Source organism: Spodoptera frugiperda, chromosome 11, assembly GCF_023101765.2.
Source record: "Spodoptera frugiperda isolate SF20-4 chromosome 11, AGI-APGP_CSIRO_Sfru_2.0, whole genome shotgun sequence".
Classification (NCBI taxonomy): Eukaryota; Metazoa; Arthropoda; class Insecta; order Lepidoptera; family Noctuidae; genus Spodoptera; species Spodoptera frugiperda.
Genome location: NC_064222.1, coordinates 10597926 through 10623112, shown reverse-complemented (window position 1 = coordinate 10623112; position 25187 = coordinate 10597926). Strand labels below are relative to the sequence as shown.

The following is a 25187-nucleotide window of genomic DNA, read 5'->3' as shown; positions in this document are numbered from 1 at the left end:
TCCATTTGTGTTATAAGTCCCATGTAATAGTATATGCCATATACTGAGCACAATTTCAGACACCGTGCTACTAAAATGTGCTAAAACGAAAAAAGCCCAGCAATACTTTGCCTAGCCCGGGAACTGAAGCCCAGACCGTTTGTCCAGCAGTCGTACCTACGACCACTCGACCAATGAGACAGTAGGAGACAAGCGTGACGATATATCATGTAATTTTAATATAGGTATGTTCAACTTTAAGAACGACAAATACCTATTAATATTTTAATTAAGTGCCAACTAATGAGCATGCAGTTTCAAAACAGAGCTAATCCTAATTCGTGACTAACTTGTTATTTGATTTACTAACTTAACCTTGAAGAAATACAGTTTAAAATATAATGCTTAATTATTTCAACTTAGGTACTTTATTAAAATTTAATTTAACTGGTTTTCTATTGTCACTGTGCCGATTAAATCATTTAATTAATTCGTACAAAGACTGTTATGACTATTGGTAATTAATAATTTATTTTAGTTCGTTAGTTCAATCACGATTTTCTTTTTGCAATAAGCAATAAAAAATATTTATAGCTCACTGATATATTATTAAGTTACATAACAACATAACAAAACATATCACCATTCAATCTGCGAAGAGGTTCACAAGTTAGTGATAAATCTATGTTTGGTGCCTCTTGTGTTAATATAATGCAAACATTTTTGTTAATATAATGGAAATATTCCCTGAGGTTGCACACCTCACTAGTTTAATTATTATGTCAAGTTTTCTAGAGGATTAAATTCATGAGAAGCATTCCATGACACATTGGACGCGCAAACTCGAGTAGCCAGCAGCAGAGCGACCACAGAAACATTAAAAACTGATTGTTTAGAATATAATACGTCGGAATTCTTTTTTTAGTGATTTGACTACCAAACACCTCGTTCTACAGGTTGTCTTTCAGCCACCGTGCCAATAAGGTCTTCATTAAGTAATAACTGCAATTATCATGGCGGCATTAATTATTGATTTAAACGTCAATCAGGATTACCATTACAACATGTCGGTTAGACTATCTGTCAGATTAACCTGCCGTTAAGTAATTACTGCTAAACGTTTTCAATTTCTTACTTTATTATTGTGAAACAGTATTTAATTTATTAATTAGATACAAAAGCTTATAATTGCTGAAATGGCTGTTGCAGAAATTGGTTCAAGTTTTTCAGAGGTTATTGTGAAATTTGATTGGATTAAGATCGATTTTTGACATTAGTTGTACAATCGTTGTTATTACCGAATGTTCGAAAAGTCAATATGTTCTGAAATTTCAATTTGTCTCACAATGTTGGTACTGATCTGTGCAAGTATCTGACCCTTTGGCTCTGCTTTGAATGGTTGAGAGTTTAATGCCAATAAGTTCGAACTAACGAGTCATTTAGTCATGTAGAATCGATTTTTTTATTTTGAATTACCAAGTGTTTAAAAAAATATAAAAATGCATCAAAATATAAAGAGATTTTCGAGGGACCTCTTTTTTAAGGTACCTAACTAGAACTACCTGCATAAATAAAGGGAATTTCTGTAGAATGCCTAGATCGATCCGAGCTATTTTAGATTATCTAAGATCTCTTCTTATTGTCGTCTTGTTATTAATTTAGGCAGTAAAAAAATCGAGGTTAAACTGAACCACAGTGACCGATCACTCCACTTCAGTCAGTCGGTCAGATAATCTTATCAATCCTTATAGATAACACTGTTTACCTACATATAGTGATTGCTAATGTTTACTCCACTATATCGTAACTATTGGTAAATATATTGGAAATAACATGTTTACGTTTTTCAGTCTATTGAAATATGAAATAGGTAAACAGGTATTCCCTATAGATCTTGAGCAAGTCATAGGGTGATTTTCCACCAAAAATGTGCTGTGCTAAGCTCAGCTACGCTATGTTTTTTATATGGAAAGATGTGTACTATGGGTGCGTGCTATTAATGCATGCTATGGATGTGTGGTATGAAGAATAGAATTCTAGGATAAAATAGGGATAAATATGCATCAACCAGTTCATCGTTTGAAGAATTTAAATAAAAAAAATACTTTTTCACATAATTCGTTCAACCATCAAATAAATGGCGAACAATAAAAATACACGTGAAAAAAAAACACATTTAATAAACATTGACAAATTGCATCCATATTTTAAACACAGAACGTTATCAAAGGCACACAATTTGTCAGTCGTTATCAGTCATCGATAGCGGCCATGAGAGCTGAATACAAAAATGGCGGAAAGAAAAAAAATAAATCATTTAAAAAAAGAACGTGTCAAAAAGCCCGCGAACCAATCTGTCAAAACTAGTTTGAACTGGTGCTCGTGTTATGTTGTTATCCTTTCTGCACAGTTTAAAGAAAGAACGGTCAGTGAACCTGCGCTTGAGTCGAAATTTTGAACTTTATTGAAAACAGTTTTCAAGTAAATAGCCGAAGGATGTTTTTATTATAACATTGTAAGGACATTTTGAAATAAATATACCCAATGAAACAATCGATTGCTTCGAAACATATCGACATTCACAGCAAATAATCTGAAGTATTCAATTATATCGTAGATAACAAATTATTGGCCTCTTTTGTTCGATAAACCTTCAGGAAGTTGAACGCAAATACACAAATATAGTATGATATTTACTTAAAGAATACTTTACTACTCAACAACGTCACGCCTTTTTTATCCCTTAAGGGGTAGGCCGCTATGTATAGCGGTATACATTGTAAATGTATACCCACTTTTCACCAGGTATCAAATGCATCCGTTGTACTCATACCTTCACAAAATTTAAGTACACATAACCTTCCTTAAGCATCACTCTATTCACTAAATGAAGAAAACTGCATCAAAAACTATGCAGCAGTTTTTGAGTTGTTAGCCAACAGTGCGAAGGAATACTTTTTATAACATTGTAAGGATATTTTGAAATAAATATACCCAATGAAACAATCGATTGCTTCGATATATATCGACGCTCGCAGCAAATTATAATCTGAAGTATTCAATTATATCGTAGATAACAAATTATTGGCCTCTTTTGTTCGATAAACCTTCAGGAAGTTGGACGCTAATATACAAATATAGTATGATATTATAACTTAAAGATCTAGTTCACTACTACAACAACGTCACGCCTTTTTTAACCCTGAAGGAGTAAGCACAGGTGCACATTCGGCACATAATGCCGCTATAAAATGTACGACCCACTTTTCACCATTTGTCTTATAAGTCCCATGTAATAGGGGGAGAGCCTATTGTCCATACTGGGCACAATATCCAGATTATACTCCGTAATACTACTGATTAATTTTCGATTAAAACCGAAAAAAGCCCCGACTGTCGAACTTGCGACCTCTCGACCATAATGATGACATATGAACATAATATTACTATAACCTATATCAAAACTGCTACACATGACATATTCCTTCGACAAGCCTGGACGGTTCTGTACGTGACATGTATATTAAGTAGCGCAATGACAGTAATGACAGGATATCCCACACGGGCCACGAGTGAGGAGGGAGGAATTATTTGTACCATCTTCCTGTTCCAATATAATTATACTATAATATCGGAATAAGGAAATTTCTTCAAAAATATCGTCACGCTTTTCAAAACTTATTATTAACTCATTATTATGGGTTATAAAAGCCCCAATTAAGAGCCCCGGTGTTCGTTGAAATTATTCGGGCAATCCCCGTACAGCCTTAACCTCTTTTGACCGATACGATAGATACTCAGTGGTCACTCTACTATCAGAGGGGGAAATACAAATAACTTAATTATGTACTACGTTAATCTATTTTTAATCTACTAATCCACAAATAACTGACAGCTAAATTCCTTTATAATAATTCTGTGATAAGGAAAACAATTCGCTACGAATATATCTACAATTTTGTGATAAAAGTAATTTATTTTAAATATGTGTTGTCGCTACTTTATCAGAATATTTGACATTAAGCATACAAATTTTATTTCCCAAAATATAACTTCTGTTTCTATACAATATCTAGGATTTATTCATAAAAACGAAAAACACACGAACGCTCGGAAAACTCCAGTAATAGCAAAAATATTACCGATGATTTTTAGGAAAAAAAATTGTCAAGATTAACACCAAACCAAAAAAAAATCGCAGAAAATCAACAAAAGGAACTTACCCTGCACAATGCAACGCCAGTATCGAGCCTATCAAGGAAGTTATCAGCATTGATCCTCAGCTCAGGGTAGAGGACTGTCAGCCACTCAGCCAAGTCCTCTTTCATAGCATACAGGTACTCCTCTGAGGACTTGAAAGGCCTGAACGGCCTGGCCTCTAGGAGGACAGCGCCTGCGCTCGCCATTGTGGAAGGATTCAGGGCTAGTTGGACATTACTGGTCTGTAACAAAAGAAATAAAAAGTTAGTTTTGATTGATCAGTAATCGAGTAATAGAGAATTTGATGATTTTAGACATAGTTTAATGGAGACTAAGTGAGTAAGTTCCTCACGTTTGATGCTAGATAAGTAGATAATATTTAACCTAATAATGTAACATTTAAAATATATCTCATGCTTTTTTGAGGGGGGAAAATCATCCAATGACTTCTCCCGCCTTTGCCGAGGCGAGGCCAAGTAAAAGGCACCCCGTTCCTACTCCTGCTTTTCGAGCTGGAGCCCCGGTAAACCACCTAGGCCATCCGCACCTCCGGATAAATATCTGCTTACATACATAATACGTATTCTCTCTAATAATACCAATAACAAAAATGTCTTTAAATCAGTCTAAATAACAAACAAAATTCCCTCTAAGAACTATGAACTCTTAAATACATATCGTGTCTAACAGCCATCCCGCTAACCGCTAGTACTCATAAAACGATAACCTATTAACCCCATCCATATAACAAACATACATTTTTTTATCACAATTACAGATTTCGTAACATCCACCTAACTATGACAAATGTTTCAAATGTCAACCCATTCATGCGAACTGACCAATGTAACAAGAGCTCCCGGGGTGGCGCCACTTGTAACACAAATACGTCAAAGAACTGTCAATGTTAACACTTATTGTTTTAGTTCCGCGTTTGGTAGAGATCAAGGTTTTCTGGTGTCACAGTTACGTTTAAATGCTTGTATCCTTGGTTGTCGGTTAGTGATTTGACAAGCGACAAGCAATTGTTTGTAATTAGCCAGGCGACTTCATTTGATCCTGTCAGCAATCTGACTTATTTTGAGACAAGTCTAGACGAATGTTTTAAAGACCAAAAAGGTTGATGCCTAATTATTTTTGTGCGACCATTAAACTTCATAGAGTTAATTGTTACGGTTTGACCTTCAATAAAAGTTAATTGCTTTGATGTGGAAGGATGGAGAACAACACACAAATCAAATGGCAGCCAATGGAAGACTTTTTCTAGAAAAACATTGCCTCTAACTAGGATTGTCTCCTGGATCACCACCCAAACCACAGAAGAACAATTAATAATCATGTTCACAAATATTCTGGTGTTCCATACGGGAACCAAACATAGCACATTGCAATAAACAAACCATAACAAAGCAGGTTAAAGTTATAACATGCTTTTTTCAGTACAATATGCGACAGATACACCCACTAATATCAATCAATCGCTATCTTCACACGCACATCAAGCTAACCTACACCGTTAAATTTCTACAAAGGATTTCCAACCTTAATCACTGTAGGTTAAAGATGAATATCCTTTGAAGAAAATTGACAAGTTAGTATATTTTGATATGCTGGTGATACAGTTCATTTACCCCCACGGTCGGTCGCCCGCTGCGGCTCACTGCTCGCTTTCGCGGGTTCCAGTCCCGAGCGATGTAAACACTAGTTCTTACTATGATTGACTGTGTTTATCTGACAATGACTTTATGTGGCGAAATGTATTTTTATGGAGTCAAATAGTAAAGCGAAGACAGCAGACAAAACTGATGATGTGACTGCACGGCTGGGCAACCGGCTGCCTCATAACGTGTAGCGGTTTCGATTCTCGCACAGAGCAACTCTTTATGTGGTCCACAAATTGTTATTTCGAGTCTGAGTGTCATATGTATGTTAACTCGTGTGTTTGTAAACGCACCCACGATACAGAAGAAGATCATAGTGTGGGGCAACGTCTAAAAAAAGCCACAATTATTAAAAATCTGTCACTTATAAAAGACTCATAAAATAAATTAGCAAAAAGTCTACTCATACGATACATACATTTAACATCATGTCTTTCAGTCTTTCATCGATCAAATTGATTGATTTTATTACACTTTTTGTTCACATAACTATGTAAATACGTGCATTATGTATGATACATAATAGTTACATGTAGTCTGTATACGGCTCATTAGCTGCGTGAAAACTGATTGTAATAATGTTAATAGTGATCAGATCGATGCTCGTAATGTATCGATTCTTTTATCGATTACGTTGACTTGTATGGTAGAATCGGTACCCTTAGTATGAGTTTAAAGTTTCAAAACGAGAAGGAATTCGGCGCTCTGATTGACCGACTCCAATAAACCAACCAATCAGACCGCCGAACGCACTCACGTTTCGATTTCGTTAAACGTAAAGCAAACTCGTACTAAGGATACAGATTAACCGTTCCTTCCATTTATCTAGGAATAGATTCTAGGACAACAAATTCTAAACATGTCTTACTTGTCGACCTAAAAACCTAGACACATCTAAATCCCTTAAGTCTAGACACTAGCTCATCGCATTCCTGAGCCTATCTGTAAGCCACGCTAACAATGATTCTATTAAACCTAAATAGGTAACCTAGATAGCAATGTGACCTAGGCATTATCTATTGTAAATGGAATAATGTTACAACTGACATATTTGTTATAATATCTATCTATTGATGTGACTGATGGCAATATGGAATGGACCTATTTACTAAACTTAAATTCAGCATGAAACTCCGAGCTGTTTTTTATTAAATTTTCAAAGAACTATTACAGCATAATTATTATAACAGAAAAATAGAGACCACACGACTTGGGACCGATTTATGGGAGAAAAGTTTTTATTTCTTTGACAGTTCTTCCATACAAAACCTGTCAGACGTCAATTTACAAAGTCAAAGTCAAAATTATTTATTTCACATAGACCAGGAATGCACTTTTGAACGTCAAAGCAAATATTATAATATCAAAAAAAATGTCTGTCTGTCGGTCAGTTGGTGTTCTCAAGACAAAACATAACACAAAATGTAAATTACATAACAATATTGCAAGCAAGGAAGGACAAACACCGATTAACCTACCAAACGCAATATTTTTGCAAACATTTGTTCTGAATTATCTAGACTCCCACTGTCATAAAAATGTAAACAAAACATTACATCTACAGACTGAAGCACATGAAGCTACCCCAAAAGTTATAATTAACTTTAAACTTAATCACAAAGTCTTAAGGTTGAAAAATAATTAAACAGATTAGGGTAGCTTGATGAGCTATATGTTCCAATTCTTTTTTTCATATCTTAAAGACAGTCATAAAAAAATGAGGTCAAAAAAAAACAATTACTTTGAAAATCAAAACAATGCCTGGTACTACACGTGTGTTTAAGCACGGTACGGTCAGCAAGACAATAGATCCGCCGCGGTTGCGCAAGCGCACGCTCCGTTGACTTCCGTTGTCGCCGTGGAGGGTCGGCAAAAAAAGAGTTAAGTTTTTTGTAAGCTGTTATTGTTTTTTTGATGCTTTTGTGTGTTAGAAACGATTGATGTGTATGAGTTCGATTATCGAGTCAGGTAAAAAATGTATTAAACTTATTATTTAACAATACTTTTCTTAATTCTTTTTAGCTGCATAATGGTGTATAATATTACATGTATTCTTTCTTCATTGTAAACTAAAGCTACGTAAATATGAAAACTAAAGATAAACACTCAATTACAGTAATCAACCAATTTGTTATTATTATTGCGCGTTATATAGTAATAACCTTATTTTATAGGCCTGTCCAATAACACGCTACTGAGCTCGATCTTCAGCTCTATGCATCCAACCACTACCAACCACCTTGCGGATGTCGTCGCTCCACCTAGCTGAAGGACGCCCTACACTACCTTTACCGAACAAGCATAAACAATTATTTTGCCAACCCTACCCAAAGAATAAATATCCGTGACACCGCAGATTGTTTTGCTGCCACTACAGTTAGTAGGCTAATCTGTTCACAGCGCATCACCCGCGTCGTCTGTCCGTACCATTTTATTTTGAGTCCGCTACACCACACAGTGGGTATGTATGACAAGACATATATTTCTGGAGCCTGACTAACTTCGGTAGACCTTCAGGTTTATAGATGCGATGAATAAGATTATCAATCGGGTTGATGGAAGATTTGGGTCGAATTACATGATTTTCTGGAAACTGCTGATGAAATGAGATTTGGATGATTTGGTAGTTATTTTGATTAGTTTTACGCTCTGACTGTATTACTCCTTCTTGAGAACCGCTATGATTTCTTCGGAGTGCTGCGGTCTATCTATCGGGTTATCGGGGTTCTGGCTCGAAAAGCAGGAGTTAAAAACCACCCTGTTCCTAACAGGTGGTTTTTAGTCAGTAACAGTCTGACACTCCCTTGGAAAGAAATTGGACGATGTTCTCATTACAAAAAAGAAACTATTACTTTGGAAGTCTGTCTGTATACAACTAAATCCAGAAAGTACTGAGTCAAACGCCTTCAGCTAAAATGACTAGAGAATTCGACACCTCATAGCTTGCCCACCACGCAACCAAAACTAAATATTTACGTCCTTACTCCACTAAAAACAACCGCTACTACTACTAAATAGTACAAAGCTTCAAAGCTAACAAGGTTTAACCACGACACAAGAACTTCCTTGTTGACCATTAACAGTTAAACTCCTAACTGTGAGACAAGTGACACAGCCTTGTGTCAGTACAGTCAGTACTGATGTAACCTCGGACACTTGACATATTGATAGCAACCATTATCTGTGTGTAATTGCCTATACGACGGTTAATAGCCAATTAGATAAAGTTTACGAAAAAACATCTGCGAGGAATAGTTGGATTTTTACGGAAAGGAATAAAGTTTATATAGATGTTGTGGAAATTTAGAATTTTGTGTAGTAGTTACTAAAATTAATGGAAATATGACTTTATTTTTATAGAACGATAAGTAAGAAGTTCACGCTGTAAAAATGTGTGAGGAGACCACACGATTGCTACAATCCTTCAATAGTCAAACAGATATATACTTATAGGTACTTACGAGTACCAGCCTGACCAGGGGTTCCCAACCTTTATCTGATGAAGGACCACTATTACTTTTTACATGTGACACTCTGATTTTTTCTAAAATAGTGACTTTAAGATTATTGAAATCAGTTACTCCTCTCAGTTATCACCTTTGATATAAGTTAATTTGAGCTTTAACCGTGGCATTTATAGAGCATGTATGTAGTCATGTGTATTTGTTTTTCATTTCCCGAAATTTTCGGACCATTACTGGTTCGCGGACCACCGGTAAGGAACCACTAGTCTCGTTTTAATAAATTTATTGTCTAACAACTAGAGATTCATCTTCCAAACGACTGTACTAATTGACTTAATAAGAATTTTGTGTAATTACAAGTGATTCACTGTTAGTTCGTAAATAAAAGTGATTTATACTAGGATTGGGTTATCTACAGTGTTATTTTTGTACGTTTCTTGGTATAAATTAGTCAGTTGGGAGAAATGGGTTAGGTTTATCTAATCTCTTTCATCGTCATTTTATTTGGTTGATGTGTTTTGTTTTATCATACGTCTATCAGTTTCAGCATCCTTAGTTAGATTACAAGGACCCGTTTTAAGTTTTCCTTATACAAGAATATTGCAATATTATGTATGTATGTCCATGATTTTTAATTGGTCATCGGTCAAGTTTGATCGCTGATTAAGTAGTTTTGGGTCTGTAGGAGTAGACGATATTGCTTTGCTTTCTAGGTATTAGAATACTGACTGATTTTGACAGCAATTGACTGGAATTCATTGATCCACAAATAAATTGTTATTTCTGGTCTGGACTTGTATGTTTGTAAATGTATCACAGGAGAAAATCCTAGTGTGAGGAAAGTTTATAAAAGAAAAAAAATACCTTTAGAACTCAAAAAGCGTTGCTATGTATAAAAACCCAAGTAATCAATAATATAGAATGCATAGGAAATATATGAATGCACCAACAACAATGGCCGGAGATAAGCTATCGATGTGATATCAAGGAACATGCCGATAACAGGGGAAAGTAATAAAAACCTTCTCTTGATTATTTTTCATTACATTGATAACGTATTTGTTTGTAAAATACTAGCTTTTACCGGTGGCTTCGGCCGCGTTCCCGTGGGATAAAAGATATCCTGTGTTATTCTAGATCATAATCTAGATCTATTCCAAATTTCAACAAAATCCCTTCAGCTATTTTGACGTGATTGAGTAACAAACACACACACAAACACATATTACACATAGTACCTCAAAAATATTTATTTCAAATAGACCGGGAAGCCACTTTAGAACGTGAAAACAAATACTATAATATTCAAAAAAGACTGTCGGTCAGTCCTCTAGTGTAGCTATTTGCTCGTTCCAAAGTGTAGATTCCTATGGAGAAGAACGAGCAAGCAACTCCATAGTTTACTCTTTTTCATTCAGATTCACAATACAATTCTCGATTTTATCTAGAAAACACCTAAAATTAATTCACAGTTCGTCAATCTTCGTCAAAATCAATAAAAAATCATATTCGCTATAAAAAAGCGGACAAACCTAAATAAAGTAACACCATATCGCGAATTCTATAACGGTCCCATACATACATACATACATACATATGCGAATAAACGTTCTATCGAAAAATAACCGGAAAACATCGATTTTTCGGTTCAGTAATAACATAATTGTTTAGTTCTACAGGTTATGCATGGGTGAAGGATTTTTTACATTTGCCAAATTTCATAGCAGCATGTCAAAGTATACTCATCTATCAAATCTCTGTATTGAATTTTCAATCTTATTCAGCTGGGATAAAGTTAGAAATTCAATATAAATCATTGTCAGAATGATACCAATATTTTTACGTGCGGCCATATGAAGATCTGTCGTTATTTTTCTTAATTACTGATAATCTCAGTGTTAATTGATGTTTTTGATCTGTCCGAAATAATATTGTAAACTTTGAACTAATTGGGAATGTACATTTACATACAAAACAAAAATACATAACTGTTTAAGACCAAGTCGTCCATCAGTAAACATTTGACCCCAATCCACATGAATTTTGCTAATAGTTCACACTAGTTAATCGGAGATTTTTCATTCGAAGCTACATTTTGGAACGAGCACCTAGCTTCACTGACAGACAAACTGAGACAAGAGAGAGAATTCAATTTGATGTTTTAAAAATGCTTAATTAAGGATTAATTGAAATAAAATTACTTTGACTACATTGGTGATTTCAATGACTCAAATGATAAATTCGGCTACTGAACAAAGTTCCAAAGCAATGTCCATTAAAAATTCTCAGTCCATTCACAACAAACCATCCTAACTTAACAACCAAGAAAATTCTTCTAAAAAACCATTCCCAACCAATTAGAAAATGATATTTAATTACGGTAAAATATCTAAATTAGTATCAAAAGCCCTAAACATGTCGGCGCTCGGTAAAATGTATGCGGGCCACGTAGACGGTACTCTCAAAATAACTTATGTGAGGCGTGTTACTTGCGTCCAAATACCGAAGGAAGCGACTCGAAGATATTCCTGATATGCTACTGGCTGCTGCAGCCTTTCTTTTGCTTTTCTTTCAAGTTATTACACATCTGCTCCGGTTGTTGTTGGGGTAGAGGTGGGAATGCGGTAAAATTTATGGTAAAGGGTAAAAACAATGTATATTGGAGTAGTTTTGAATTAATTCTGATTTATAAAAAAGTATTATATCTGGTTTTCATAACCATTTGTTTGTAATACCTAAAATGCGGTACGGTACCGTAACTTTGGTTTAAGCCAGTTTTATTTTTTGAAAATTGTAAACTTTTCACACGATTTATTTTCAGTGGCATTTTATCGATCTTTTGTAATATATTATTTACTTTCACATTACGAAATGATAACCTCGAGTCGTTTAATTTAATACTTTATCTGTTTATCCATTCCTTAGAAAAGTGAGACCCGTACACAATTTTTACCGAGCCGCCCCATCTCTACATTAGCAAAGATGTCGATTCATTAAACTGTTTGCGTTTTTATCTTAACATTCCACTTTGGGATCGCGTGATGCAGCTTTACACATTTTGATTTTCTTATTTTTGTAGCTGAACAACTTTTTTAGAACATTTGATTAAGAAATGCCCCTATTTTTTATTCTTACGTAGGGGAAATATTTCAAGATCCATATTTTTTGTGTTTTATATTATTTAACTACCTATTAAAATAGATATTTTCGTATTTTAATTGTTAATCTAAAATTGGTAGTTAACTTAATATAATTTAGGCTTATTTGAAATTATAGATTTGTATCCTATTGCTATTAAGAATTTAATTTCATAAAAATTACTATCGACATTAAAAATGATCTTCACTCACATGTGTGACATTTACTAATTCGTACAAATAAGAGTATGGAATTCTGTCAAGTGATATTTTTAATTATTTGTATGTTACATCTGCTGAACCATTTACATACAAATAGTAAGCCAGGTGCGAAATACTTTTAACTCGTTTTTATGACTAGAAGTATGAATGTGAATATGAATAAAAAAATAATCCTAGTAAGCAAGTATGTATCGTGAATGCACTTTAGTTACTGTATACCTCTTTGAAAAACCTATGGGTTTATTCGTTATTAAAGGCAAATTCACAAATTATGCATGATGCATTTCCAGTACTTCAGCAAATTTATTTGTTTCACATTAAATTATGTAGTTAGTTATTATAATTGGCGTTTTCCTTAAACACATCATTTTTACATAGGTTCATTTGGTACCCGTATTGTTTAAATAAATAAGGATATTTAAACATACATATGTAAATTGTATTTTAGTTTAATGCCACTATAGATATTACCTACTTATTATTTAATTCAACTAATTTACTATTTTAATATAATTTGTAAATCATTTTGGAGTATCAGCAAAATAAAGAGGTTTAAAAAAAAACAAATCATATTTTACTTTTACTATATCCAATATAGTAACATAATAAGTACGTCAAGTGATAGTAAATAATATGTTAATAACTAAAGCAAATGGAATTATGACATAAATCCCCAGCCTGCATTAGCTATAACAATATTACGATAGCCCAAAGGGAATATCGAGGTCCCAACAATTTATCGACGCTCATAACGACACGCAAATACTATCGATAACACATTATCGATAATATAATGTTACTATAAAACTATCCAATTGTACTTTAAGTAGATTATCAGTGTTTTGATAACGTGACGTCATTGTTTTATCGATAAAAATGTGAAACATCACTATGTGTAGGGCACTGCAGTGTTGGGACGGATTTGATAGTCATTTATTTATTTTAATCATAATTATTTATCTGATAGCTGTAGAATTGTTCCTAAAGTCTGTCCCATTATCTACATCAAGATTTGTTGATATTGCAACACCTATATCTCATACTTTTGAAACTCAAATTTTCAGACTTATCAAAATTCTGCGGAATTTTAAATGAAGTACTTGTAAGTACGTAATAAAATAAATCAATTAGCTACTTATAATTAACTGTGAAGATACATAAAACTAGGTACTAAAACTTAATTGGATGTATAGAATCAATTATTTACTCTGTTAACAAAAAACTTAAACAACAAAATCTAATCAAAATCTATTGAAAATCCTTAAACGAACGTATTCGAACAGAACACAAAAGGTTTCCCATTTAAAACCTAATACAATAAACGGAATAACCATAAACCACAATTAAAAACCGTTACAACAAAAAACACAAACCTTAACAGAAAAAAAGCCTTGCCTCGTCCAAGTCGTCACACCACTATTTTATAACAAAATCCTTTTTTCGCAAAAAAATAACACAAACACTGGTTTTTTATCGAATTGATCGCGAGCTGCGCTGTGCTATCGATGCGTCGATAGGCCGCGAGCGAGCGCGTCCGACTTCCACGGGGGTGGCAGATCGACTGACGACAAACGCATCGCGGCGCGCGTTCTATGCGCGGGCGCAGCGTACCGTCAGCAACGCAACCTTGAATGCATTTCAAGATTTATCTCAAATGGCAATTTTTCTCGTTTATGACAATTACATTTTGGTTCAAGTATTTAGACGAGGTTATGGTAATTAGTTGCTGATTTTATGGATATTAAATGTATAATTAGCTGGTTTTGCAATGAATTTTGTCTTTAAAAATTGAAAATGGAAACACAACTTGTGTTTCCATTTTAGAAATCATTTTTATTTTATACCTATTATATTTTTTGGTTGGTTCTTTCTCTTAACATAAAACTGTGCGTTACTGCAAGGGTGCCCACTGAAAATTGGTGCTGGGTATTGTAGAGATGTTTTGTTGTTTGTCAATGCCATTTTTTATTTGTATTTATGCTGCATCGTGGCTGGTGTTAAATAAATGTTTTTTTTTCTTTAATTTTTACTATGTATGAATATTTATTTTATCTAATTCACACTTTTTATCCGACTTTGACCTGACAATCCAAGACCAGTTTTCATGATGCACTCTGCACTTGATGAACCAACAACACATTCCCAGTTTCAGCTACAACGTAACAAAATGATCGAAACAAGTTACTTCCGACGTGACGTGTCCCCCTGCCCTAATGCACGGAGATAAGAGGTCGATACACTCTCTGATGCTGATAACATCATTTACATTGCTGAGATTATAAGAGCCATGGCTTTTTGATGCATATAGTGGTATATTGTTCGAGTTGTAAGCTATATTATCCTATGAATAGTTAATTATATCAGATAAATTTGAAATTGTACAATTGTCTTCTATTTTTTACTGTTTACTTATATTTTTACTGTTGATTTTAATTAAATTGGACAAAAAAATATAATGAATATTATCATTTTCAAGTTCTTAACTTAGCACGAAACCTCAAAAAAAGCACAATTACAAAATAATTATTTCTAGTGTGGGCAATCTGGGGTGCAGTATTTTGGTTTAATAGAGTGGGGTAGTTTCCACTAAATAATCGGTAATTATCTGGGGGCACGGCAGTGCCCCGCCAAGTCGAGCAAAAAAGCGGCACGGCCGTACCATCCTTTTCTCGAAGCAATTCGGGCCTTTTTCGACCCCCTATAATTCGGTTGTGGATAAAGCAAGAAACCTGAATCTTCAGTAACTAATCCGGCATTGTATAAACACGGAATATTTAAAATTTCAGTCAATTTGAACCAGTAGTTTAAGAATGACAACTTGTTAAAGTTTCTAAATTTTGTCACTCACTGACTCACCGATCATCAAAAGTCCAAGGCACTTCTAGCAGACTTAGAAGCTTCATATTTGGAATACATATAGAGTTTAGTGTCTTAATCATGGGAAAACTTAAATATTTTGTAATTTCGGTCCAGTTTTCCAAATACACCAACTGCATCAATAACTTTGTAATACCATATAAATATATGGGATTACAAAGTTATTGATGCAGTTGGTGGTTGGTGGTGGTTATAAATTTAATAGGTGTAGATAGGTACCTACCATATGAGGCAAGGGAGGGGGTATAGGGTGGGTAAGGGTGTGTTTAGCCCATGAAACTGAACAACATTATTACTTGTAAAATGGTCGACGTAATGAAAAACACATGATTGGACATGTCTTGAAGTACGAAAATCTAATAAAACAATATATTATAATTACACACCTTAATTACCACACATTACTGTGGTAAAGAAAGGCTCTACAAAAAGAAGTGAGATCCCATCAAAAACATCCTGTAAAAAACCCAAGTCTCGCAGCTCAGTCTTTCTACCGTCAAAAGTTGTGAGATCCATGTAATACCAAGTCGGTTAATCTATTTAGTGTCTACTTGAAGGACCTTCTGTCTTAAGTTATTACATAAGTTATTATCATGCCAATATTAAAAATATTTAACGTTTTAAACAAATAGATCGACTTGGACATCGCTTGAAAACAAAATGAATATTACAATATTATATTAGATTCTTTAGTCTCTCGCGCCTCACGCGATTGAAACTCTCGTTCCTGTTGGTCGCTGGCCCGTCGTGCTGTGTAGTGTGATACATACTAATAATCAAATCAAGCGATGTCCAAGTCGATCTATTTGTTTAAAACGTTAAATATTTTTAATATTGGCATGATAATAACTTATGTAATAACTTAAGACAGAAGGTCCTTCAAGTAGACACTAAATAGATTAACCGACTTGGTATTACATGGATCTCACAACTTTTGACGGTAGAAAGACTGAGCTGCGAGACTTGGGTTTTTTACAGGATGTTTTTGATGGGATACCTAGTTTCAGACAGCAGATTTGTGGTTTTACTCAGTGGAACTTCATATTGAAATAACAAGAAGAAGAGAAGGATCTACTATACGAGTATATAAACCCCAGTTTACGTGTAAGTTACTATGTAATGTCCTAACACTCGCTAACTACAACGATAACCATTTTCTACCAGTTTCTAGGCACACAACAAACTGTACAGTTTCGTTTTCCCAGCGAGCAGTTTCCCCGGTGACACGGCGGTATTGAAACAATGACATGACTTGTATGACTTTCCAGAAAGTAACGCGGTGGCTCCACTCACAGCGGGGATGTTGTTGTTTGCAAATCGCTTACGCTTGTGATCAAAGTAACGTTTGGCGTTAAATGAGAATATAGCATATATATTTTATTCAGTTAATTAATACATTTAATACACTTTCTTATGGAATAGAAAAATGAGCAGACCGATCACCTGATGGTAAGCGATCAGCGCCGTCCATGGACACCCGCAACACCAGACGAGGAACAGGGGCGTTGCCGGCCTTTTAGAAAGGAATACGCGGTTTACTGAATTGATTAAATTCATAACACACATTTTTAAAACACAGAGCCGTGTTCTAAAGCATTGTAATTAACAATCATGTAGGTTTATCAGTCTACAATTGATTATAGCCTTAAAATGACAGAAAAAAAAAACAATTTCATTCTATACTTAAATGTCAGTTGCCGGAAGATCAGAATCAGTGACAACTGATGACATATATCTGAGAGAAGGCAGTGTACATCAAACTACGTATAGTATAGCAGACATAAATGATGGTGATGTAAACAACTAAATATTCTAATGTATGAGGAATGTTCCTGAACGTTAATCTGATTAGTATACAAGTCCAGCCTCCGTAGTTACATGTATGTGCTGTGACGTCAGATGATGCAAATTATTATAATTATTGATTAAAGATTTACGCACCATAATCCGTGGATGGACAATCCTTTTAGATTTGTGTGACGTTTGTCATTCTGACATTAATCATTAACAGCTAATGACAATCCTCTGCTGGATTATGACTCCTCTACATAAAAGTTGTGGTGGCTTTGAGGTTTTAGATGGCCGCTCCTCGTGCTTGAGGGTAGGGATTTAAAACCTTCCAAATGGGAAGTATCAATGTGCTCAGGTTATTTAGACACCACTGTCAATCGTTGAAGAAAATCGTGAGGAAACCTGGGTTTATAAGTCGTAATTATCAGTTTGAAATCGCCAACCTGCATTGAGAAACCGTGATGATTAATGCTCAAACCTTCTCCATGCGAGAAGAGGCATTGGTCAGCAGTGGCCACTAATAGGCTGTTGATGTGACATAAAAGTTTAACAGTAATCAGGCAGCAGCGACTTCTAAATGTGCCTAAATTTTGTAAATCTTGATCAACTTTGGCTTATGTACTAGACATAGAATGAATAATATAGAACTGCCTGTCTTTTTGTACGATATATTGTGTAATATCAGTATATTTATCAGTTGTAACGCCCCTGGTGTTTCAAGTGTCCTTGGGCGGCGGCGATTTCTAGCATCAGGTGACCCGACTGCGTTTACCGGTTTATTTCATTAAAAAAACATTAAACAATCATCTGTCACCTCATCACAATTACAAATCGCTCCCGCTACCCGCTATCACTGGGACCCCACCCGATGGATCAGCACATAACCAGTGATTATATTATGTCGGCAGCTTTTACCATTGTCAATGATTAGAAAACACCAATAATGTGAGAAATTCATTAGTTCCACTAATGTGCAGGTTTTTATCGCTACAATGTATACATGTGTTATAGGTCTTATGTGAAAACTATTTAGTGTTATGTCTTGTATCTACATTGTATAAGATACCTATAAGTATATTTAATATGCAACGTCACACCTTTTATCCCCGAAGGGGTAGGTAGAGGTTTACACGCACTTGTCACCATTTGTGTTATAAATCCCATGTAATAGGGGGTGAGCCTTTTGCCATATATGGGGCACAATTTTGGACACCGTACTACTACTAAATTGAGAAATATTCGGAAAACCGAAAAAAGCCCCGTAATACTTTGCTCGACTCGGGAATCGAACCCGATATTCCTTGCCCGGCGCCCAGTCGCAATTACGACCATTCGACCAATCTCGAAGCAATCTGTGTGATCAATTGATCCTGTATTATTATAAAAATTCTTAATAGTATCACGCAGAATATAAAAGTCTAGTTTTCATCAGTAAATATTTAATGAATATCCTGATTGGCAACATCACACAAAGCAAAATACACCTTCAAAAAAACCATCATAACACTCAATTTTCCTTGAAGAATTTCCTGTAATACTTGACCAAATAAGGCCTATATACATTGTTGACAGTGACCAAAATACGAGCATTACACACGGTGTAGGCATTCCACCACTCCGTGGAAGCCACAGGCTGAGTCAGCACAGCGCAGCCAACCTTCAGGAAACCCACGCCAGCTGCTTACTCATAAAAACTTGGAAGGGGATATTTTGACCATTTTTGGGTATAAAGGACTATAATATGGTTGACAAGTATGGTATGACAAGGTTTCAGACTGTAGTCTTAGGTTATAAGTCCTTCCAATGACCTAAGTTTGAAGTATAGAAATAAATGTTTGCCTATTTTTATTATGGTTCATCTTCAGTTAAAAGACCAACTGAAATGCTAAATTCTGCCGCCTCTTTAAATTCTCAACACTTTTTTTTCCGCTCTGGAAATTCTCAACACTTAGCGATAAATATGGGAATTGCTGTTAGGTCACTGAAAGTTTAAATGATGCTCCTGCCCGTCTTTCGGTAACTGGTCACAGTTTTAAGACAATCATCATCAAGTTCAGTTCTATGTTAATAATATAAAGGGGTTATTTGATAAAAAAACTGTCAAATTTTTTTCGAATTTAATAGAAAATAGCTAATTTTGAAGTGAAAAAGACCAGAAATACTTTTCTTTTACTGAAACTTGGAACATCATCTATACTTCTATACTAAAACATCTCATCATCTACAATTCTTTATGAAGAAAACTACTCAATGTATGTACCGACGAATTTCAGAGAAGTCCTCAATAAATTATCGATTTATCACTTGATGTTAATGACTAAAACGAGAGGGAATAAGCAGAAGTGATAACAACAGGGTGTGTACTACATAGTACATGCCTTCATACATTATTTGTCAGATAACAAAACGGAACAAGATAGCACTATACGTAACAATTTCATACAAAATTGTTATTTCGTATGAAGGGGTTAAGATTGTAATTGTAATGACGTACCATACAAAATTATCTTGAAGTTTATGAGCGGTTACATTGTGATGAATAAAACGTCTTGTTAATTAAAAATAATGGTTAGGTACTCACTTGAAATTATTGAGAAAAGCTCTACCAGTTTCAAGTCAAAACGGGACTCTTATTCATGAGCAGCGTGCGTGGACGCAGCGATTACTAGTAAAGCTATTCTACGTCATTTCACGTATATCGCAGGAAATTTATGATACAAGGGGCCTTGTGATCAATTCCCAGTTGATTCACTTTCGTATTCAAGGAATAATAGTTATTCCTTTAGTGAAAACACTAGAGTAACCTAATTTGATAACAAATAATCATGATTTAATACACTTAACAAACGGAAAAATCGACTCAAGAAGAAAAACTACTTTCATAATAGTGGTTTGTCATGAAAATGTGCCATGAAGTAGGCCACAGCGGGGGCTGAAACATTGTTTCCAGCGCGACTGACATGCCAACACGACACGACACGAAGCCGGGACTTAAAACCGCAGTACTGCAAACTTTGATGCCACGAAGTTTTTTTATTAAATGTAAGTTGTATATGTAATATGAAAGAAAGAAAGAAAAACAGTTTATTTGCACCGATTACAAAAATAATAAACATAAATAAGATATGCTTGTTTCCTGGGTAAGTACCTCTTTTTTTGATGACGAGGTGAAACTTCGCCTAACGTTATGGAGATAAAAGACTAGGAACTGGGTAACCTGCTAGTCGAATACATGAGCCACAAATGATAGTAGCAGAATAAAAAAAAAACAATAATTCATCACCTCTTGCTGTGGGTGTCATGAAAACCTAACAGACTTAAGGGACTCATTTGATAGAGACCGGACCAGTGGTCTCTGCTGGACCTGAACCTGTTAATCTTGTATCTCCAACCACCCTACCAAGCGTGTAGACCCTTCTCGTATGTAACACTTCTCTTGTATATATTTTCATCATGTCCTACTGCAATGTCGCTGATCCCAATCCTGCAATAAATTGCCTGCAATGAGTAGTGTACTCATTGTACGACACACTTGCAATTCAATATGACTATTTTGTGCAAATTGATCGTTTCCTGACTGCACCGGGCAAAAGGAATGCATGTATGACTGTGTACTAAAATGCTATTTACAAAATTACTCTAAATTAGTTATTGAAACAATGTTTTTTTTTCTTGATCCGATCCATCATTGTCATCATCCTTCAGTTTCTCACCTGTACTAAACATGGCTTCTTCAATACTATTTCAATGAGTACCTTCCTCTACTTTCTTACCCTAAAATATAGAAAGTGCAATTACTGCTCTACAATTTATACTGATTTCACAAGGCTAAAAACTTTATTTAGCGCTAATCCCTAGAACTATTGGTATGAATGAAAAAAAACTATTGTATTAGATAGACCATCTATCAAGGATGGCACTACGATCAACAAAAGCCGACAGAAACAGTAGAAACCACGATATTAGCTATACTAGTGAATAATAAAGAAGGCAACGAAGGGACGCACGCGATCACATAGACTTCATACACCAAACATTTCCGTGAAAAACTCACCCACTTATACTCACTTATACATGAGTCACTTCCCTATCCCCACGTATTTCCCCATTGTTATCTACACAGTTATCTAACATCGAGTTATGAGTACATTATGTAGTAATGTGTTCTTGTTAATTCGAGTACGAGTACCTGAAAACTGGCTTATCTTTGTTGGATATTGATTTCTGTGAATTTGTAGTATTTTGTTAATGGAATTCGGAGTAATTTTAATTTGAATATTGGCATACTTTAGTTAATACAAATGAAAAAGCGGACCTACGTGTGACGTGACACGTTGGTATTCAGTTTTCGTATGATATGTAATGAGTGATTATAATAGGAGGCGAGCCTAGCGGGTTGTTGGGTCTCGAAAAGCATTAGTAGTAACGGGGTGGTTTTTTGTCAGTAAGAGTCTGACACTCCCTCTTTCCTCACCCAAGGCAGGAGAAGTCATTGGCTGATTTCTCTCCCCTCCCAAAAAAAAGCCGTACACCTCGGTAAATACATAATTATAATAAAACAATCAAACCAATCACATGACATTCAACAGTTGCAGAATAAGAATTGTCTCCGTTTTGTCATTGATAATTTCCGAGAATTTTACCCAAAAAATACTGAAATCCCTAGTTCCATTCGCACAAGCGACCACTCAATCAACAAGGCATCACATGAACGTAAACACCATCTAAAACATTACATCAACTGTCAACTATTATAGTAAATTGCATAACGGCCGGTCATTGGCCGTCCTCACACACTTCCACTCTCTCACACCTTACACCTGGCGTTCTGCCAACCTCCACTGGCTACTGCAGTGTGATAATAACTTGGTTTCCTAAGAAACGGTGACTGCGAGTCGCCCAGAATACTTGCATACTTCCTTTGGGATTGGTATCAAATTCTCCGTCCAAAAGCTTCATCGTTTTTATACGGAAATTCATGAAAAATTCATTAGTTTTCAGAAACCCGAAGCTTTCTGAAAAAGATCTAAAATCAAAAGTCAACGCATTTATTTCAATTAATCCTAAATATGGCACTTTTGAAACGTCAAATTGAATTATCCGTTAGTCTGTCTGTCAGTGAAGCTAGACGCTCGTTCCAAAGTGTAGCTTCGAATGGAGAAGAACGAGCAAGAAACTCCATCGTTACTCTAAAAATACTACTCCTAAACGGCAGAGACCTCTTTCCACTTCTCGCGAGACACTTGATCAACAAGACAATTAGGTTATGTTAGGTTAGCATTTTTTTATACTTAGCAGGACGCCGCTTGGCCACCATCTTACCTGGTGGTAAGCGATGATGTGGCCGACGATGAAGCAGGGGGCAGCGGGACTTAAAGACACCCAAGTTATATTTTATAGGAAACACAGACTCCGGCAAGGAATTCCATTCCTTAGCGGTTCGCACAAGAAAACTCGAAGCAAAACGCTTCGTGCGAACCGGCGGAATTATATGTACCATATACCATATTTTATCACGATAAAGGCCTTAGGAAACCATGATGGAGGCCTATATTCAGTAGTGAACATCTAGTGGTTGATATGATGATAATACTCTATGTTAACATATACAAAAACTATTCACATCACAACGACAACTATCCATCAGCAGACACGCCGTTGACCGCTTAGTATCCCATCTATGCGCCGGCGCATAGCTCTCTTATTTAGCGCCTAGGAGCTGGCACTCTGCCAACCCTCCATCTACCTGCACAGACTTGTTCGTGAGAACATCTGATGGAGTAGATGTTATTGGATTAGATTAGACTTTGATTTCATGTTTGAGAAAATGGTGGAGATTTCAAGGGTGGGTTTTAAATGTTATTATGAGGCTATGTTGTAACAGTAGAGTATACTACATTGTGTTACTAATCTCACTATTCATGCGGGTGTTTTAAGAGTTGACTTAGGGACGTAGAGACTGGACAACAATGCAACCATTCAGAAGAACTTGAAACTTGAGTATGGAGATGACAAGGACTGATGCAGAGGTTAGAAGAATCCCGTACCATAGCCCTCTTGAAAAGAAATTATAGATAGATACATAATACATACAAACATTACCTCGCGCCTATCTCCCATGGGGGTGGGCGGAGATAATGGATCGCCAATTGTTACGAATTTCAAAAACAGTCATTAGTCTTTTCATGCATTCGGTTAATGGTACCTTTAATTAAATATTATGTATGCGACAAATAATGCACATCAATATCAAACTTTTTCAGAAAATAAAAAAAACTAGATGTACTACGTAGGTAGAACCTAAAACACTGACCTATCTCAACAACTGCAGTGTAAAAGTCATTGACCATTTAATGTAGCAGCATAGTGAACATTTCTGCGCCCCGACCTGGCGCCCTGCCAGCCCCATTAATACCTGTCGTAATGTTCACACGATACCATTGATGTGTACTGCCAATGATTTGTGTGGTTAGTGGTTAAGCTACGTTTGTCGCGGTCAGTTTATGGATGGGAGCTTTAGTAGTTTTAGTCTTTATAAAATAGCATGTTCTTAGAACAGGTGAAAATTGGGTGTTATGTTTGTGTAGTGAAACATATGATCACTTCACGCATTAGACAAATATATATAGTTTGGCTTTGAGTTTGTACCTGTCTATGTATGTTTATTTTCAAATACTGTAATATTTTTTTATAGAATACGATCAGATGGGTTACCTGGTGGTAAGCGATCATCTCCGTCTATGGACACCCGCAACACCAAAGGGGACCACTATTTATGTCAACATCACATAAAAAAAATTATGCCTCGTTGATCGAATGGCCGCAAATGCCACTACGTAATTAGAGATTTCAGTTGCGATTCCTGGACACATACCGTACTGAATACGGTACCATAGTGTATACATATATTTTTATGAAATAGGATACAAAATAGGTAGACATATGTACCACATGATAGCTACCCGCAACACCAGAGGAGTCACAAGTGCTTTGCCGACCTTCTATGAATGAATAAGCAATTTTTTTATGAATTTGAAAATTTAAATACTAAACTATATACTGCTATCATCACCACACGGCTCAGTTTACATATATGTATGTACTATAAGCACATAGCGCCACTGGTACCTGAATGGGCTGGCCGTCTGCCAACCCCATCAGTAACTGTCCCACCGTGCATTAACGTGACTTCCTAGCACGGCACATTAGTTCAGTCTAGTTAGGAAGACACTATACGAATAATTATTTTGTTTTTGACTACTTATTTTATAATATTATCAACCAAAGGTATAATATAAGCTTATATCTTTTTTTCCCAGCTTTAATTATACTGACTCGTTGGTTGAGTGATCGCAAGTGTGACTGCCAAGGAAGGGGTCTCGAGTTCGATTCGCGGGTCGGGCAAGTCTTTTTCTCTTTCTCTTTTTTCGGTTTGTCGAAAAAATCTCAGCAGTAGCACGGAGTCAGGAATTGTGCTCAGTTTATGGCAATAGGCTTACGTCCTATTAGGCCGGCAGGCGCAGTTGCGACCACTCGACCAACGAGGCAGTCTAAAAATTTCATCCAAGATATTAATGAGTTCAAATAAACTAATAAACTTTCGCATCTACAAAGTTACTTATAATGACTTCTAATCATTTACTGATATAAAAAACTTTCTCACAGCGAAATAGGCACAGTTAGACTCAAATGATTAACGGCCAATTTGAACCCTATTGACATAGGCATATAACCTAATACCTAAGTAGGTATTAACCCATTTTCTAAAGCTATATGTCTAGTAAAACTCAAAACCTATAGAACTAATATTTACAAGGTCACCGAAACACGGCCAAGGTGACAATTTCTTTAAAATT

At 35.5% G+C, this 25187-nt stretch overlaps 1 protein-coding gene across 2 annotated transcripts in view; it reads right to left on the bottom strand.

Moving 5' to 3' along the window:
• LOC118274467 (GAS2-like protein pickled eggs) overlaps positions 1 to 25187 on the bottom strand; it is a 155119-nt gene that overhangs the window by 63676 nt on the left and 66256 nt on the right. Inside the window, exons 1-2 of one of the 2 annotated variants that reach the window (XM_035591949.2) lie at positions 14037 to 14242; positions 4203 to 4421 (exon numbers count right to left, since the gene is read on the bottom strand). In XM_035591949.2, the coding sequence (XP_035447842.2) occupies positions 4203 to 4385 (183 nt within the window). In that variant the 5' untranslated portion in view covers positions 4386 to 4421; positions 14037 to 14242. Of the gene's footprint in view, positions 1 to 4202; positions 4422 to 14036; positions 14243 to 25187 lie in introns of those variants that run through there. The other variant, XM_050697059.1, reaches the window with a different exon arrangement.